Raw genomic sequence first — 20,662 nt, 5'->3', positions numbered from 1 at the left:
AGTAAAAACATTCTAGATGTACAATTAAAAGGACATGAGGAAAAGAAAGACAAAGGAAAAAAGGTTCAGATAGGGAACAGATGTAGATTCCAAGAGCACACTATCAGTGTACTTAGTTTGAGATCACCTACAAGTTTCACCCATAAACCAGCACAAGATCCCACTGAGTAGAATACTCAAATGTTTACAAGTCATATGTTAACAAATTGAAAAAAAAAAACCAATACAAAACAGAGAGATGATTTCCAAGGGAAAAAAAAAACTATCATCTCCCACAACTCTAACTATACATTCGACTGCTTCCCTCCCAGCCAAGGAATCCGGGCAGGGTCAGGACAAAACTAAGTAAACTCATTCCAAGACAAAGCCAGAGAGCAATTGGAAAACAGGTATAGGCATAGGGGTATTGAAGACACAGTATGGGCGGACGGGAACCCCACCCAGATTAAAGGGATAGAAGAAACTTCAGAAAATGCAACACCCCCACTTAAACATTGTGTCTTTGATTCTGATGCTATGTGGGGCTATAAGGCATTGTGGTATGACACTCGCCTTTGGACCGAAGGTCATGGGTTCGAGTCCCGCTTCCAGAGCCACAAAGTCGTCCTTGGAAAAGGCGCCTTACTCTCACATTTTTTTTCACAATACTCAGATGTAAAATAAGTACCTGGCTGTCAACAGAGTTGTCAATTGGAAAAAAAAATTTGTAATATCTAACAGGCGTCATGTTTCGTCCTCCATGTTCCGTGTTGCTGTTGGTCAGGGACCCCTTGTAAAGCGCTTAGATTGCGGTGGATATTTCGCTATATATATAAATATATGCTCAAATTGTTTATTTTTAATAACAATTCAGTAAAATTTTTACTATAAATATAAATGAACGAAACAAGCGAATGAAAAATAATCTAAACTGGTGATTTATGCAAATTTTATTTCTCATAAATTATGAAAAAAAAAATGTTAACAAATCCTGATTAAGAAATCAGTTTTAAAGTCGGATCAAAATTACAATAATTGCCTCAGCCAGCATCACCAATTTCCACCTAAAGCCAATATAATAATAAATAAATCGCAAATCATTCATAAAGTTCTCCCCAACATACGTTCATACCTAGTAGAAAAGTTTGTTTGATAAAATAAAATTGAAAAGAAAATTATCCCTGATTTTGCCTGTTTCTTTGTTTTTATGAGTTATAATTCAGGCCAAAACAGAGATATTATAAGATGACTCTGGTTATATTGCATGCCTTTTCAGAGAAATGAAAATGATGCTGCTTGAAGCTAGGAGAAATAAGCAACAAAAAAAAAATAGAGCATTTCTAAAGTGCAACATCCACTAGACATGCTCAAAGCGCTTTACAAAGGGTGTCTGACCAACAGCAACGCGTAAAATGAAGAACAAGATATGACGCCTGTTAGGCGATATTACAATTTTTTCCGACAGAAATGGCCAGGTGAGTACTCATTTTACACACGAGAACGGTGAGAGAATATTAGTAAAGGACCTTTTCCAAGGACTCAACAATGTGCCAAGTGAGGCTGGAACCCAGGACTTTCTGATCCGAAAGCGAGTGTCATACCACAAGACCTCATAGCCTCAGATAACAATAACAATATGACACTGAGTGGAAGCTTTCATTGCATAAACCATAACAGATAATATGAAGGAATTGTACACAATACAGGGTGGTCAAGCAACAGACTATCTGTTGTACGGAGTTCAACGTCAACAGGTGTCAGCCATGTTGTTTTTAAGGGTTTTAACGGTGCTTGCAACACATTTAGGTCATATCAGCGCCAGTAAAAAAGGAAGAAAATTGGATAGTGAAAAGATTCTAGATGTACAATTAAAAAGACTTGAGTAAAAAGTAAAACAAAGGGGAGTGGTTCAAATAGGGAAGAGATGTAGATTCCAAGAGCACACCATCAATGTACTTTGTTTGAGATCACCTAAATGTCTCACCCATACACCAGCACAAGATCCCACTAAGAGGAATACACTCAAATGCGTATACTATGCATTCAAAACAATAATACACAAGGGTTTTATGGCGCTTGCAACACATTAAGGTCATATCAGCGTCAGTAAAAAGGAAGAAAATGGGATAGTAAAAAGTTCTAGAATTACAATAAAGCATCCAAGAAAAGGGAAGACAAAGGGGAATTGGTTCAAATAAGAGACAGGAGCACACTATCAAATTACTTAGTTTGAGATCACTAAAAATCTCATCCAGACACAAGCACAGGTCCCCGCTAAGAGGAATACACTCAAATGTTTTACAAACCATACATAATATAAAGAAACATAATGCAGTGCATAACAGAGAGATGATTAACAAGGAAAAAAATATCATTTCCCAAAACTCTAACTAAACATTTGACTGTTTCCCTCCCAGCCAGGGCCTGGACAAAACCAAGTAATCTCATTCCAAGACAAAGGTAGAAAGCATGTTGGAAAACAGATATAGGTAGGTAGAAGTAGAAGACACAGTCAGTACCTCCCTGCCCACTATGGGAGGTAAGGAAAGGGGTAAAGGTTGTTCGTTGTGACCAACAGTAAGACTGAAGAGGAAAACCAAGAGATTACAATTCAAGTCACCACTCATAATGCCATGATATAACAATAACAAGAGGCAAGAAATGAAATATGATCTTATGCATTTATTCAAGTCATTATTATTATTATTTATTTTTTTTCCACATGCATTGGTATCACATCATAATATAGATATTTTTATTTTAAAACAACGAAAAAAAAACAAAGAGATGAAGCTACTTTTTTATATTAATGATTAATTCAACAGTATTTAAACTGTAACAAAAGCAAAACACCTTTTCCAAAACAGATACAGTGGAATCCTGATAAACCAACACTGCCAGACTATTGGTGGTTGACTTTATCCATTATCAATGGAACACTGAGATAAAGAACAGAACAGTTGGGACCAATAAAAGGTGTTGTCTTTAAGCAAGGTTGATTTCATCCATTATCAATAGTAAATAAATAAATAACAAAGAACAGAACATTTGGAACCAACAAGGGGTGTTAACATTGACATTGAGCAGAAGTTAAGGTTTAGGTTTTAAGGGTTTTACAGCGCTTGCAACACATTAAGGTCATATCAGCGCCAGTAAAAAGGAAGAAAAATGGATAGTAAAAAAGTTCTAGAATTACAATTAAAGCACCCAAGAAAAGGTAAGACAAAGAGGAATTGGCTCAAATAGGAAACAGATGTAGATTCCAAGAGCACAATATCAAAGTAGTTAGTTTGAGATCACCAAAATTCTCATCCAGACACACGCACAGGTCCCCACTAAGAGGAATACACTCAACAAATCATAAATAATAAGTAAACCAAACAATACAGTGCATAACCGAGAGATGATTTACAATGAAAAAAAACATCATCTCCCAAACCTGACCATACATTTGACTGTTTCCCTCTCAGCCAGGGTCAGGACAACACCAAGTATTTTCATTCCAAGACAAAGACAGAAAGCAAGTTGGAAAACAGATATAAGGGGATAGAAGACACAGCAAGTACCTCCCTGCCCACTATGGGAGGTCAGGAACCTCACCAAGCTTCGAACTTTATATATCAACGACTTGTGAAACTTTTAGATCATAAAACTGCAGTTGTAAAGGAAAATGGTATAATGGTATATCTATTAACAATTCCATAGAAAGGCCAATGGCCAATAACTTATAAAACTAACAAGTACCACAGAAAAACAAAGGTAAAGGGAAATAATTGACCTTTTATATAGAGCCATATCCACAATACGTGCTCACAGCACATTGTAAGGAATACCTGGCCAACAGCAACACGTAACATGTAAGACGGGACATGATGCTTGTTAGGAGGCGATATTACAATTTTTTCGGACAAAGACAACGGCTGTTAACGACCAGAAAAGAGGAAAGGCAAATCCTAGCAGCAATCCACCTGTTTTGATCCGAGTTAATAAAAGCAATCAGGACTAACAAGCCAGAGACACCAATAGTCAAACACTTCAGATCATTCCAAATCCAACTCATTCCACTCAGTAACAATCGTGTTAAACTTGGCTGGACCCATGCAGATCCATGGGGGCCCTGATAGCTCAGTTGGTAGAGCACTCGCTTCACACACAAAGGGACCGAGATCGATCCTGGGTGTAGTCGAGATTTTTTCTGATGCCCCTCCTGTCCATCCAGCAGTGATTGGGTAGCTGGGTCTGTTAGATCTGACAGAAAACACTTTGCAATAGACTAGCATCCTATCCAAAGTATAGCAAGCAATTGCTATTGTCACGCTATAGAAACCAGGATAAACTTTGGCTTCATGGCTTTGAAGGACTACCTGTGCAGGTAAACAGTCTTGCACATACATATTGGGGGATTATGGGCAATATTTATCATTCATTTGCCTATTTTTTTAAAGCCGAGAAATATTAGGAATTCCAAGCACTCGTTATCAGTACCAAGAAATAATACTGTTACTGACTTTTAATGCTGACATCGAGGGTCTGATCAATGAAGATTCTGGAGTTAATCTAATGATAATCTCGAATTTTCATTTTCATTAGCTGTCATTTCACCTCACTGCTGGTTATCGCTGTATAAGCAATAACAAACTTTATTGGTTCTTCTTTGGTTTGTTTTAGACCAAATATTGTTGACAGGCATATACAGTACGATAAATAAAGACCTGGATGACACATAAGAACTGAAAAGCAAAAAGGATTTAGAATACCTGAGACTCATCGCAGCAGACCGACATCAATGGAAAGAAAGAACTCCTTCAACAAATCAGAGATGCTGCCAAAGCGTCCCAGTCCGAAGATTAGGAGGAGATCGACAATAACTAAGTAAGTTTTGTTGACACAGATAGACCACAACGTCAATATAACCGTCTTCTGGCAAAATTTTTGTAGACAAGATCTATATTTATCAATATTATAAAGAAAAAAAAAAGTAATATTATAAAAACATGTGAATATATGCATGATATTCATATACAAGTGTTAATACATTCTATTCTCTCTGCACAGGTATCAACTCACTCAATCCTTGAGATTTTTGCTACTTTCCAAAATTGAAAGAAAATGTATTAAAAATGAGCATGTACATAGATAGTTTTATTCAACTATAATTAACATGCAAAAACTAAAAACATTTGCTTTGATTGTACGTCTATAATTTGTCTCAGAAAAATGTAATAAATAGGCATAGGGTAAAAGTAACCTGGATAAAATACGGATATAGTCGGTGTTAGGGTTGAGTGAGTTAATAAGTTCTGGACTTCTATGGACCATTCATGAATGTTATAGCACAGGTTTAAACTTAGGAATGTTAAATAAAATAACACATACTAATAATAACTCATACACTCATAATTATGATTCAACACCTGAAAACAGTAATATATTGGGATGACTTAGGTCTTGAAAAAAAAATTGAATTTATAGCCTGGCATATAAGACAGCATAGCTCCAACTATAAAGAGACGCAGACGAAGATGGATAGGATTTACAATTTCAAAGCATGGAAAAGTTGCAATAGGGAACAGATGTAGAACTCAAGAGCACACTCTCAGTGTACTTTTCTTAGAGAAGGCTCTTTACTCCCATTCTCTCATCGTACTCAAGCGTAAAGTCACTACCTGGCCGTTAACAGCATTGTCTCTGTCCAAAATTATGTAATATTATCACCTAACAGGTGTCATGTCCCGTCCTAAATGTTTACTGTTGCTGTTGGCCCTTGTAAAACCCTATAAGCACGTAGTGGATATTGCGCTATACAAAAAAAAAATACGTGGATATGTCCATGCAGCCTAATGAGAGAAATGGAAGTCCTTGGTAATAGATGCCTTATTCACCCTATGTCGCAATGAGGATTAAGTAAGGAAAGAATATAAGACCTGGACAAAGCTTGATTTTTTAAAGCTAAAGACAAAAATCATAATTTCTTAAAAGCGTGGATAGGTCCAGGCCCACATTCAACTTTTGACGACGTGTGCTCAACCTCAAAATGATACCAGACAGAGGAGATATGTCACAAGAATATTACTTTGCCTTCCTTACAAAAGGGGGCCTTGATAGCTTGGTTGACAGAACACTCACTTCACGATCAAAGGGAACGAGATCGATCCCCGGTAAAGTCGAGAAATTTTGTGGACCCCCCTTGTCCACGCTGTGATTGGGTAGCTGGGTCTGTTAGATCTGATGGAAGTCACTATGCGATAGACTAGCATCCTATCCAAAGGGTAGCAAGCAATTGCCATTGTCCATTTCATGCTAGAGAAACCAGGATAAACTCCGACTCTGGATGGTTCTGAATCTGAAGGACAAATTCCACTACAAAAGTATCTAAATTGTCCTCGTATCAGATAAAGCCTGAGAACTCTTGTGACAACTATCACTAATTTTAACCAGTCAAGAGCTTTTTTTTTTGTTTTTTAAAATTTAACAGATTATATAACTCTAGTTTTTGCAAAATTTGTAAGGGAAGTGAAAAACCCCCCCCAGAAACAACAACAAAAATACACTTTTTTCAACTTAAAACAGTATCAATAATGTTAATGATGTCTATTAGAAACACGAGCATCGTAGCAGACAAGTATGAATCACTCAGTTGCAGACTTTTAAAATAAAATTGCTACACTTTCAAAGCTACAAAAAAAAAAAAAAACTTCGATTTCAATGCATTATTTGACAAAATATTTATCACAGAGTACTTACAAAACAGCAATCTTAAATGACTGAAAACTTAAACGAGAAAAAATATTGCATACCATTCTTATCTGGATACACCCATAAAAAAAAATATCAATAAATAAATCAAGAAAAAATAATAGTAATGGAAGAGTACGTAAATTAAATTAACATAATGAATGGCTTAATAATCAAGAAATAAAGTTATTAAGTCTAAAACGAAAGAAAATAGATAGGTGAATGAAAATTGACTTTGCATCAATATGTGAAGAAATTTTTTTTTAATTGGATAAAAGTAACACAATAACAATAAACAGATCCGAAATCTTATTGAAATCAGGATATCGATAGCAAGAACGTTTGCAGATGCATATGATTATAACTTATAATTATGTCAAATGAGAATAGAATTTGTAAAGTAATTTCAATGTATATGAATTATTATTATCCGATGATAACATCATATCTTTGATTTAGTTTGATTTATTCATTAAAAAGGTCAAAGATTAAACAAACTTCAACTTTGCTCAATATTATTGATAACGAGCTGGATGAAAATGGACAAAAAATTATATACATTCCAAACAAAGGGAGATAACTTTGATTTTAAAACATATTGTCTATCTATAAATCTAAAAGCTATTCAGAGGCATTAAATTATCCATTGCACATTTAAATTTCAATTTTCTTTCAACCCTTCGAGGTCGCCATAAATAAGACTATATACTCAATGCATCATTTAGACTATAGTGCTGACCTTTATTATTATTTTTAATCAATCTTATGGCTTGTAAGAGAATTTCACAATAGCTTATTTTCAACTACCATACTATGTAAGAAGTTAAACGATTATTGCTGCATTTAAATTTGAACACATACGTTGGTTATTTATTAATTTACGTTTCATGTCAAATGGCTTTCAATGCATCACTTAATATTATATGTGTCAGTGCAGGACATAATCAGTCAGAAGTTGAAAATGTTGGATTTGCATTTTAATCTGTATTTGACGTAAATCGGATGATTTTTCATGAAGTTATGGTAAGATGTATTGGAAAGGCATCCAGCAACTTTTCTCAAATTTCATACTTTTTCAACATGATAGCTGTAAAAAATTTTTAGAAGGGAAAATAAGCTTTGCTATTTCCCGAAGATGTACAAAAAGGGTTGATTTAATCATCTATGAAAAGAACTCATTTTTGATAAAAATTTACTTTCTAACTAAACTTGGCAATATCTCAGTTCAAACCTTTTCACCACCCGACTGATTATGTCTTTCACTGTAACATATATGTACAACACTGCGACCTTGTGTCTTTCCTTCGCAATATCAGAAGCAAACCAGCCTTTCCATGAGTAGATTTTAAGAGCACTTGATACCACACAGACTTCTGATTTAGACCTTCTGACAGTCGTCACAACCCGAGCTCTGTCATTGTGTAGAACAAGGCATACAGCAGAACTATCACAGCCAGAATGATTAAAAATGGATGAACCGTTGCTGGAAAACAACAAAAGGAGAGAAAAAAATGCGATGAAACAATAGCAATGGTGAGGGATTGGGGGCGGGGGAAGAGAGAGAGAGAGATGGAGAGAGAGAGAGAGAGAGAGAGAGAGAGAGAGAGAGAGAGAGAGAGAGAGAGAGAGAGAGAGAGAGAGAGATGGAGAGAAGAGAGATGTATAGAGGCAACAGGCATACATGTACGACAAGACGATTAAAACACCCAGCTTAATGTATCCATAATACAATGATTGATATTTTGTAGTTTTATAACAACTCTTAAAACAGACCTCATGAAATAAACAAATGGTAAAGATATCAATCTCACAAACTCTAACAGAATACACGGGACCTAAATAAGCAATGTCATACAGTACAAGAATCCTGTTAGCATTCTTTTACAATCCAATATCCACTACAGTACAAGAATCCTGTTAGGCATTTTTTTACAATCCGACATCCACTTCCTATGACTAACCCATGCTCAATGACACCCATCTTGTTGATGACTGCCTCCAGTGTTTCTTAACTATGTCATAGTCGGGACATCCTGACCACTTGGCCATTTATAATGAAAGGAATTCATGTTAAAAACCAAAAAATGAGAAGATATGAAACTTCTATTAACATTTTGACTTTCGTCCTTTGTCCACATTCAAATTGAAATGTCAAATATAAAAATGTTTTAAACACCCCCCCCCCCCCCCCCCCCCCCCCACGTTAAAGCAATTCAAACAAACTGGATTGAAGTCCATCTTTGAATGATGCCGAGATACTCTAAAGAATAGCTGAGGGTCTTGAAGAAAATAAAATGAATACTCTCTGTTTAAAATTCATTATTCTGAATTCTGATGCATTCCTCCTTTCAGTGTTAACATGAAATAAATTTTAATGTGTGTCAAAAAAATAAATAAATAAATAAAATAAATTTCAAAGCTCATCTCAGACTGTACGATTTGTTGGGCATCTGCTCAAAACAAAAATGAATAAAACAGCTTCGAAAAAGAATAAAATGCCAAATACAGAATGCTTTGGACTCAAAACTCTTCTTCAGCCGATTACACAAAACAAAATATCAAAAACGGAATGGCTCGGACCCAAAACCCTTCTTCAGTCAATAACAAAAAATATAATTTTTGATTTTTAATTGTTAATTTTTTATTATTGGCCGTAGAACTGTTTTGAGAGAGAGAGAGAGAGTGAGAGAGAGAAAATAAGTAGGAGTGAAATATCTGTTCAATGTTATTATCATATAACGTTATAACAAGTGTAACTAAATGACAAATTGCCATATTTATGGACAAAAAAGATCTATTATTATTATTATTACAACATCCTGTGTTTCATCATCATCATTGTCTTTTTCACCCTGGGTCAGGGTATAGGCCACAGACAAACAGTTTCCATCCTTCTCTTTCCTGGGCTAACTATTATTTCTCATTCTAGGTCTTACCACTTCTCTGAATATCAGCTTCTTTAATCACGACGCAATTCGAAGCTGCTTGTTTGACGAAGACGTCATCGGGTCAGCAGAGTCCTTTCGGCTGCTTTGTCTGTTGTCCTTCATAAATTCTGTAATTCCAGAAACTCTTCGGTCTGTCTGCGTTTCTGTAACGGTTTGAGTTTAACGGAAAAGGGTGTTAACCCTTTGCCAACCCCCAACCTGGAGGACCAGGTGACTCAAAGATGGGGGAATCACACACCAATAGTCGCCTTTTACGACACGCTGGCTTGGCTTTGGGCTATTCTTTACCCTCTCAGTTGAGGGACCCCGGACGCCACACGGGGGTACCTGTGTTTGGTATTTTGTTATTTTTCGGAGCTGCTATATATTCATTTTATTCAATACTTTGTATAAACGACAAAAAGCGAAATATTTACAAGTTAATATAAAAGATTAAAGTGTCAACATACTTGCTTCAGGGCACAAGTGTAACTGAATCGTGTTGTCGGCTGAAATACTCAACAGTTTGAAGTCAGGTGCACCGGCAATGGCAAGGGCTGCTTCTGAGTAAGGCAGAAAGTCCAAGCCAGTCACAAAGATAGAATGAGATTCCACAACATGGTATAATTTCTGTGGACAAAAACAAGAGCGATGGACAAAAAAAAAAAAAAAAAAGATTTAGATTCTTTGTTTTCACTGAGTTGATCAATAATAGCGAACAAAAGTGTGATGTCAAAAAAAAAAACCCCAAAAAAAGACCGGTTCCAATCTAATTGGAAGTGTAAAACTACTCTTCCAGAAGGACAGAACACATCCTTTGTGGAATTGATTGTCTGGTTTCAGGGTCGTGGGATCTAATTTTCTAGTCCAACTATATGCTGGTCGTCAATAAAGATCATCCATCCTTGCTCTTTTAACTCATGTAATCCTTTTTTAAAAATCTGCCTATACATCCTGCGACTAAAATAGTTATGCCACCTTATTATTCAATATGTAACCCGTTCATTATTAGTCACCCCAAAGACTAGTTACATGCACACTTCCAAGGGTTTTAGAACTGGAAGAGTAGAGGGTGTGACGTCACGACCTTGCTGCCCTATTGTCACATTTGGATAAGGAGGTGTGAGGTGAACATAAAAAAAAAAAAAAAAAAAAAGAAAAGAAAACATAATCCAAAGTGAAGTTAAAAAAAAAAAATTAATTAAAATATAACATTCTGCCCAAGTCAGACCAAACTATGTGAATTTCAGAAGCAGAAAAAAAAAGAAGAAAAAATAAGAGAAAAATAAAAAAAAAAATTTTTTCTTGTATTTTTCTTTCTGCTTTATCAGACATTGTTCCCATACACACTTTTTCAGATCTTTGTGTCTTACATCGCTTCCTGCTCCCCAATTTGTCATTTGAATATGTGATGGTAAATTACCGTTTTGCGTAAAAGCCAAATATTTGCAAATATACCTCTAACCTTTTAAAGAACTTTTCTGAGCATACGATTTTTAAATAACAAAAGCTCTTTTATGGTTGATCGACTATTCCAGATTTTTCTTTCTGCACCAAACCACGAGTAATTTTTCATAATCTTTTAAATTTAATACCTCAGAAAAAATATAAATACTAAATCTCTCCGGTCTTTCAATAATCTCAACACCATAAAAAAAAAGATTCTTACCTTAAGGCTGAATGAGATGTATACAGAGACACTACCGGAAATATAACCAACTCCTAGATACACACCATCGGGACTGAAAAGAATAAATTGTGTAAAGAAATGGATGAGTGAGAACAGGTTGAACATGAATGATGAGGTGCTATTTGTGACAGAACGAGCAGCGGTAATGTGAAGCAGTTTTGAAAATGGGGGACGCTTCCATTCAAATTGTTGACAAATTGAAAAAACCTGGACACATTCTTAAGATTCTGGAAAGTCGATGGAGCAACTGAATAATAATTTGATTAAATCTCTCTTTTTAATGAAAAACAAACAGAAAAACAAAACGATTGCTTTCATGTCTGGGGGTGTGAGCTAGCAATTGGGTGTGTCTGTAATGCTATCAAAATTAGAATATTCTAACGCTCCTCTGTCAAATTGCCTTTCATTGTTTCAGATCATTACGATATCCAGTGACAAGAACGGGGCTATGTGGAGCTCTAAGGATGGCTCGAAACGTACAGACTTGGTTTGGGGTGTAAATGTATCAGAGGCTTACAGATTTAGAGCATGCAGGTTTGCTAGGCTTGTTTTAGATGGCAACATTTTGTCTTGATGATTTGGTTGAAGAATTTGATTAATTAGATACTTTATCAAAGGTCATAAATTTGTGTTTTCATGATGAATATTTCCCCATTTATTTATATTGTGAAATGTCTGCAGACCGTCCAGAACAGGGCAGCCAAACTTGTGCGTTCACGGTTCTTCTAGACCTCTGCATCGGATCTGCACTGGCTGCCTGTGGAGAAAAATACTAACTTCAAAGATTGCACATAAGTCTTGGGAGTCCCTATAGCTCAGCTGGTAGCACACTCGCTTCACAATCAAAGGGACAGATATCGATCCCGGGCGCAACCAAGATTTTTTCTCCTGACCCCATTGTCTACCCAGCAACGATTGGGGTAGCTGGGTCTGTTAGATCTGGCAACAAGTACTTTGGGATACACTTAGGTCCTATCAAAAGGGTAGCAAGGAATTACTGTTGTCCATTTCACGCTATAGAAACAGGGATAAAATCCGGCTCTGAAGGACTACTTACTTATATTCGATATAGTCTTGGCATTCCGTAGGGGAATAGAAATAATCCATTGAATAAACGTCTGCTGTCAACAGGAATCCCCCATGTTGTCAAAAGTGAGCAAATTGGTTGTTCATAAATTCACAAACAACACAAAATAATTCTTACCTGACACTAAAAGCTGAGATAACTTCGGTTCCAGTCTTCACGGATTTCTTCACTGCATATTTGCCCTGGTCCCACAAGGAGAGATAACACGGGCTCTTATTGGATCGAACCACTGGAATGTGGGCAGTAAAAAAGTTGAACTTGTCTCTTTTGTTTTCTACAATGCCGTATCTGTAAACGAAGAATAATGTTAAAAGTTTAAAGACAAATCTCTGTACCAAAATGAGCTTCACGGAAAGATTGAGAATAAGCCTCTTTAGACTTTCACATAAATCAACATTAAAAAAGTGTTGAAAAAAATGATGGTCGAATTTCATGATGACCAAGTAATAGGCTATAGAATATCTGTGATGTAAGAAAAATGAATTAACTTTCATTATATTACATACAAGCAACAAAAAGAGTTCAACAATGAACTTTCCGCAGATTGCAAAATGTTACACGTCATGTTTATGCTTTCCTTTGTAGGTAGGATGAAGCAAGAACTCTTTCCTAGTATTTCTCTTTTTAAAAATTAAAAAAAATTATGCCCTTCCGCCACGACATCATAAGATATCGTAGTCTAGGCAATCCAAAAAGGAATATAGATAATTCATCAAACAAGATGTCTGATGCCGACAGGAATCACCCATGTTGTCCAAGTGAGCAAATTGGGGGATAATAATCTTGCCCAAGGGAAAAACAAAACAAACGAAAGTGCCTGACGCGGGGCTCGAACTCGGGACCTTCCGGGTCACAGTGCAATGCCTTAACCACTCTACCACTTCGCAACCCATTCTTTTTTTTTATTTATTTTTTTAAAAAGGGAAATACTCATCACAACAACACAAATTTATGACCTAAAAAAAAAAAAGAATCAAGACAAAAATGTTGCCATCTAAAACAAGCCTAGTATACCTGCATGCTCTAAATCTGTAAGCCTCTGGTACATTTACACCCCAAACCAAATCTGTAAGTTTTGAGCCATCCTTAGAACTCCACATAGCCCCATTCTTGTCACGGGATATTGTAATGATCTGAAACAAACAATAATTGTAAACTAAAAAAAAAATCCAACATTCAAAATAAAAAATTTATTCACATCATGCTGAGTCATCGAAACATCGGTCTAGAAAGTAATCTATGATTTATATAAAATTCTATTTTGAAAAGCATTATAATTTGTGGGCATCCTTCAGATTATCAGTTACATGGCAAAAAGCTTCGAACAGAGATTTTGACAATTTTAGGCAAGAGATCAGTTCTTATGGAAAATGAGTTCTCATAAAAAATGGTTAAATCAAACCTTTTTCTAAATATTCATGAAATATTTTAATTGAATTCTACTCCTTAATATTTTATTTTAATTTTTTTTTTATGAAGGTAATTATTAGATTTAATTTCAACTCTTGTCATCTATGGAAGCTAAATATAAATTTTTACCATGTGACTGATTGTCAGGGATGCACACATTTACATATTTTCTTTGTAATACCCCATAATAGTTGTACGGATTGTTATAGAACTCGAGATTCTATTGATTATTTTCATTTTTTGCCCAGAGTCAATAATTAGGTATCTCTGGGCCCTAAGAGTACTTAAAACGTCCAACTCAAAGTAACAAAAAATTGTCAGTATCTGTCTTAAGCATACAAAACTAACCGCTTTATGAGACTACAAAATACAAAACAAAGAGGCAAAAAAACAGTCCTCTTTTGTTTGAATGTCTGAACCAATTATCAAAGGGAAATAACTCAAGAAAATCGAAAAGTAGATATGACTTTCAAACACAAATAATCCAATTTCAGTTACTGTGATCGGAGTTCATTCATACATCTCTCTGCAACTTATGATTATCACTTTTTAAAAAACAAATGATAGAATCCTCTTACCTTTAGACCATCAGGGCAGAAGTCTAAGTCATCAATTTCATTCTTATGTGCTTCAACCTCAAATACTTTAGTCAATTCTGGAAACTGTGAAAAATTAACGTTAAAAACTTAAATGATCACAGTAATAAATAGTAATTTAAAAATAAGATAAATATAATATATAATAATAATAATATAATAATAATAATAATATAATAATAATAATAATAATAATAATAATAATAACAATAATAATAATAATAATAATAATAATAATAATAATAATAATAATAATAATAATAAATGGTAATAGTAATAATAATAACAATAATAATAATAAAAAGATATCCTTTGAGTCATCTAAAACTATAAAAATCAAGTTTAAAACAACCTAAAATCATACTGAAATTTAAATTTAGACATGCAAGATCAATAAAGAATAGACTGCCCACCAACAAATGATACTAGGTTGTTAGCATTCTATGGTTCAGAAAAGATTTTTAAAAACATTCAGTGAGCATGTAATTTGCACACATTTATTATTAATTCACTGTCAATAACTTGAGCATGAAAGTCATGACATTTTATAAAATAATTCATGGTCAGATCTATTGAAATCTGATAAAATTGCTTCAAAATTTATAAAACTAGAGCGCAGACTACATAGCAGGGAATTCAACACTGTAGGAGTTGCCCAATGTAAGGATCTGTCTTTTAATTATGTTTCCCCCCTACCTTTTTTTTGATCACATGACTTTAAATTGTGAGATGATACAAAGGTGAGCATATATTTTTTTAAAAGTTGAAGCATAACAAACGTTACAATTTAATATTATTCACATATTTATTCTTTAAAATGTCTAAGCTAGACAATCGGCACCAGTATTAACGACAGCATTGGCAATGAAGCTAATTTGATTACTTTTTGAAAAAAACCCAAAGAAAGATTTCCAAAGAGAGAAAACCAAATTAGAAGTGAATCATTTATGCAAATTATCGTTATCTCAACATTCTTCTTACCTTCCACAACCTCAAATGGCCATCAGCTCCACCAGTAGCTAAACTCTTGTGGTCAGGGGAGAATTGAACACATTTCTGGAACCCACCATCTTTAGAAAAATCGGTCTCCACACTCCCCGTTTCTTCAATGTGGAATGTGATTTTCTTACTCGGTGAGCGTTTTGATGAACCTTCACTGGGTTTGGATTCCTTTTCTGATGTTCTTTGTCTGACACCCTCTTCATTTCCTGGATATATGACAGTCAAATAAAACATTATTTGGAACGATTGTAAAGTTGTCAGTTAAAAATCGTTTTCCTTCATATTAATTCTAACAAATGTTATCAAAAGTTAAGGCAATGCCTTTTTTTGTGTTAGAATTTATAAAAATATAACTATTTGATCAAAAGATGACTACCTAAAGAATATTTCTTATATTTATATTATTAATTATGGTGATTAGACATTCAACATTGATGAGGTTTTAATTGAAATTAAAACAATTAGACATCCATCATTAACAAGCACATGTTTGGGGGGTTCTTATTAGTATTAGAAAAAAGAAAAATTTCTTGATCAAAATGTGTCAACTGAAAACGGCACTTCAGATTTACAAATAATAAATTTTCTCTCATATCAAAACTTAACGTTATACTTAAACCAAAAGTAAGAAAAACTTGATATTTTGTATTTCTAAACAAATTAGGTGGAGACAAAGATGTTTAACCATTTTTCAAAGGAAAATAGACTTTTAAAAGGTTTAAAAAAAAACAAAACAAAAACAAACAAACCCAAATAAACAATGTATAGAATTGGATTGAAAAATACCTTTTGATGATGACTCTCCACTCACAACCTTGTACTTCACAGAATATGTTTTACATAACTCATCTTCCCCAGTGGCTAGGAAGTGATTGCGATCATCAGAGTATGTTGAGCTATTCATCACAGCTCGAATTCCGGTGTTAAGACGAGACAAGGCCTCAGCTGTATAACCATTTTGGTCTTTCTTTAGATGAAACACCTCCTGAACGTGACAGACAAAAAAATTACCAATGAGTTATGGCTAATAATTATTTGTCAATGCCCTAAAATTGGATCATTTACAAATTTTTAAAATTATAATTTTTTCACAGCTTCCGCTGCCATTTTGTCGTTGAAGTAAGAAGTGGAAGGTATTTTTTCTATTAGGGTTAGCTTGAGGTCGAAGGATTTTTTTCTATTACTAGATATTAGGGTTAAAGTTATAGTATAGGTCGTCTTAGTAAAGGTCCTAGACAAGGGTGTTTGTTTTTCCTATGGCTGTGGCTATTCGGACTCGAGTCTTAATGTCTCCCATGGGTAATCGGACTCAAGTTCCAATGCGCATGTGCAATCAACAGATTATTTGGACTCAGTCTGATTCGTCTTCCGTGGCAGTATAGTTTAAAAAAATTTTTTTTTTAATATTGATAAATACGTAAAATTGATGCAAATCAAAATAACAATTATAGCTATAGCAACTATCAACGGGTTGTCTAAATCCGCTTTATTTGACGAGAAAGACAAAACCATTGATCAGTTGGAAGTCCAGTTAGAAATTGAAAAGAAAAGAAGAGTTAAAACTCTTCAAAAGTAACAAATGTCAGTTAAAGTCACAGTGGTCTAAAGGAAAAGCCTTTTCTAACAACACATTTCTAAACAAAATTATGACATTAAAAAAAAATTACATATTGTGATAGTGTAAGACAGGCAACAATCCTTCCACAGGCCGAAGCAGGGGTTATAAGATGAGTCAGACTGATATGAGCAAAACAGAATTTCTTATGAACTCTTCTATTTTCATATCAGTTCCACCCTCTGACTGTCAACTGCCGCACTGTGTCTCCTCCCCCCACGTTTGCATACACACATTGGAGTTTGAGTCCGAATAGCCACAGGAAACTAATTCCACAGGAAACTAATTCAGAGTCGAGTCCGAATTACCACTTCATTTTCCTATTAGGGTTAGTTTAGGCTTCATTTTGGGAGGCCTTCCGAAACCTCATCATGCTAAGGGAAACAACCCAAGTATTCCCTCGATTAACCCTAAGAAAAAAATAAAACCTAGTACTACTATTTTTAACTAACCCTAATAGGAAAAACAAACACCCTAGCACCTTTACTAAGACTTATAACTGACCCTAATAGGAAAAAAAAATATCATAATCCTAAAAGTAAAAGAAAAAAAGGAAAACTAGGATTGCTTTGCACCACCTTTCAATACTCCCCAACAAAATGGCGGTCGAGAACCAAAACAATGGTAATGTTAGTGTTAGGAAATTTTAAACTTTCACTAATCTAACAAAGTTTGTTCTAGAGTTCTTAAAATGCTACTAGGCCTATCTATCTAATATTGACAAATTCCAGTAAATAAAAAATAAACGCATGACAAAAGATCCACGGTGAAAATACAAATCTGAGACCGAGGAGCTTTCGGAAGGCCTGCCTTTAGCCTTTAGATTTTCTTATTCTTATGGTTAGTGAAAGACCTACTTGGTTGTTTCCTTTAGTATGAGTAGCTTACAGAAGGCCTCACCCCATTTTTAAAAATTAAAAAGTGTGAAGAAGAAGAAGAAGAATTGTGAATCGAAGTGACTCACCCCCGGGATGAGAATAAAAAATTGATCGAGCTCTCACCCTTGGGATGAGAATAGAGGTCCTCGCCACTTCTCGCTATTCTCACCCCTGTTAACCAACAGGTAGGGAGGGTAGGTAGCCTAGCCTAGCCGCCACCCCTTCTCACTTCTCGCTATTCTCATCCCGTATATATCCGTTGGTAGATGTTATGAGTTTTTTAAAAACTACACACATAGCAGAGCATCAATATTTGAAATATATGGTTGTTGATATTGGAAAAATTAACGACAGAGTGGTAAGAAGGAGAGATATAAATTGAGACAGGGGAGAGAAAGAAAGAGAAGGGGGGGGGGGGGAGACGAAATAGAAAGTGGAGGAGAAAGAGAAGAAGAAAATACCAACAAATTAAAATAGAGAAAGACAGGGATAAAGAGAGGGGGGATGGGGAGAGGGTGAGAGAGATATGAAATATTGAGTGAACGAGAGAAAGGAAATACAAACAATATAAAAGATGTAGAGAAATAGAGTTTGGGGTAGGGGGAGGGAAAGAGCGAGAAAATATAAACAAGTTAAAATACCTAACGTAGGGAGAAATTGAGACAGCTAACTCAGCACAAAATAATAATATGGCTGCCTCTATTCTCACCCCCGGGATGAGAATAGAAAAGCGATCGAGCTCTCACCTCCGGGATGAGAGTAGAGGTAGTTGCTATTCTCATCCCGTATATATCCGTTGGTAGATGTTATGAGTTTTTTAAAAATTACACACATAGCAGAGCATCAATATTTGAAATATATGGTTGTTGATATTGGAAAAATTAACGACAGAGTGGTAAGAAGGAGAGATATAAATTGAGACAGGGGAGAGAAAGAAAGAGAAGGGGGGGGGGGGGGGGGGTGGAGACGAAATAGAAAGTGGAGGAGAAAGAGAAGAAGAAAATACCAACAAATTAAAATAGAGAAAGACAGGGATAAAGAGAGGGGGGATGGGGAGAGGGTGAGAGAGATATGAAATATTGAGTGAACGAGAGAAAGGAAATACAAACAATATAAAAGATGTAGAGAAATAGAGTTTGGGGTAGGGGGAGGGAAAGAGCGAGAAAATATAAACAAGTTAAAATACCTAACGTAGGGAGAAATTGAGACAGCTAACTCAGCACAAAATAATAATATGGCTGCCTCTATTCTCACCCCCGGGATGAGAATAGAAAAGCGATCGAGCTCTCACCTCCGGGATGAGAGTAGAGGTAGTTGCCCCTTCTAGCTATTCTCACCCCTGTAACCAACAGGTAGGGAGGGTAGCCTAGCCTAGCCGCCGTCTCTTCTCGCTATTCTCACCTCTGTTACTTACTTACTTATCCGAACCAGTGACCACCTGAGCTCTAGCCCTTCGGTCTTGTGCCATGACGTAGAAGTTAGATGTCTTTTGTAGTTGTTCCAGGTGACTATAAAGTGTGCTACTGATGCTTGGATTTGTGGGAGGAATGTGCATCTCAGGTCTTCAAGAGGTTGACATTCAAGCAAGTGGTGTGTTACTGTTTCATTGGGGTGTTGACATAGGGGGCAGGAAGGGGATGTGTCTTTTGTAATTTTGCTTAAATGGTTGTTGAGCGGTATGTGTTGTGTTCTTAGTTAAAAGATGATGCTTTGCTGGTGTCTTCTGAGCTTATTTAGGCAATCAGTCTTTACAGGAGTGGTCATATGGGAGAACATACATCTACCCGTGGTGCTCATTGCCCAACTGTTCATCCATTCTTCTCTCTTATTTGATTTGATTATTTGTTTCGCTGTGTCTAAGGATACTGGAATTGATGGTTGTAAAAGTGTTGATCCGAGTCTGGCTAGTCTGTCTGCATTGTCATTTCCTGGTATGTTTGAATGTCCCGGTATCCACGGGAGAGATAAGTCTACTCTGTATGTTGTAAGGAATTCATCTAGTTGAGATCTTAAACTTTTGAACGTTGAGGAGAGTTTATCTAAATCGAGAGCTTGGAGAACCGATTTGGAGTCTGTGAAGATGACAGTGTTTTGAAGTTTTGAAGGGTTTAGCTGGAAAACAGAAGAGAGGTGTCGCAGTGAGGCTTCTATTGCAACTGCCTCTGCCTCGTAGTTTGAGCAGGAGCTTCCGCAAGAATTGTGGATTTCATCACATGTTTTATCTGGGTATTCTACTACAAACCCATACCCAGCATTTTTAGTTGATGAGAATAGCGAGAAGGGACGGCGGCTAGGCTAGGCTACCCTCCCTACCTGTTGGTTACAGGGGTGAGAACAGCAAGAAGGGGCAACTACCTCATCCCGGGGGTGAGAAAATTAGAGGCAGCCTTGGCCTTGTGAATAGTTTCATTTTCATCAAGAAGTAGAAGAAGAGACCTGCCTGATTCACAAAATCATTAGGGAATCTACTTACCACAGCATTGGGTACTCCGCTTTTTGCTTGACCTCCACCACCTGCGACAAGAAAATGTCGTTCATCTAGGGAATGAACTGTGTATAATGGAAAGTCGGTATGTGCCAACACATCTCCTCTGGTGGGTGCCATATTGTTTTGTGTTTTTTAGTTGCGGTACTGACCTGAGCAAGATATACACGTAATCTTAAACGATATATAAGAAAAATTATATAAATGTATAAATAAATGTAAAATAAATTTTCAAAGCTATTTATTTAGTTAATTTGC

At 35.7% G+C, this 20,662-nt stretch overlaps 1 protein-coding gene across 1 annotated transcript; it reads right to left on the bottom strand.

The window, feature by feature from the left end:
- Window positions 1-911: 911 nt before the first annotated feature.
- LOC144962702 (guanine nucleotide-exchange factor SEC12-like) lies at window positions 912-20,528 on the bottom strand. The gene is made up of 9 exons (XM_078895873.1): window positions 20,393-20,528; window positions 16,213-16,411; window positions 15,406-15,632; window positions 14,407-14,490; window positions 13,433-13,551; window positions 12,536-12,706; window positions 11,311-11,383; window positions 10,112-10,271; window positions 912-8,197 (listed from the first exon to the last, which is right to left on the bottom strand). Exons 1-9 carry the CDS (start codon window positions 20,522-20,524, stop codon window positions 8,112-8,114), a joined length of 1,251 nt encoding a protein of 416 aa, XP_078751999.1. The 5' UTR covers window positions 20,525-20,528; the 3' UTR covers window positions 912-8,111.
- Window positions 20,529-20,662: the final 134 nt, after the last annotated feature.

Source organism: Berghia stephanieae, chromosome 1 (genome assembly GCF_034508935.2).
Source record: "Berghia stephanieae isolate SIO BIC M18660-M18661 chromosome 1, UCSD_Bste_1.3, whole genome shotgun sequence".
Lineage (NCBI taxonomy): Eukaryota > Metazoa > Mollusca > Gastropoda > Nudibranchia > Aeolidiidae > Berghia > Berghia stephanieae.
Note: the sequence above shows the minus strand (reverse complement) of the source record. Positions and strands in the feature narration are given on the sequence as shown.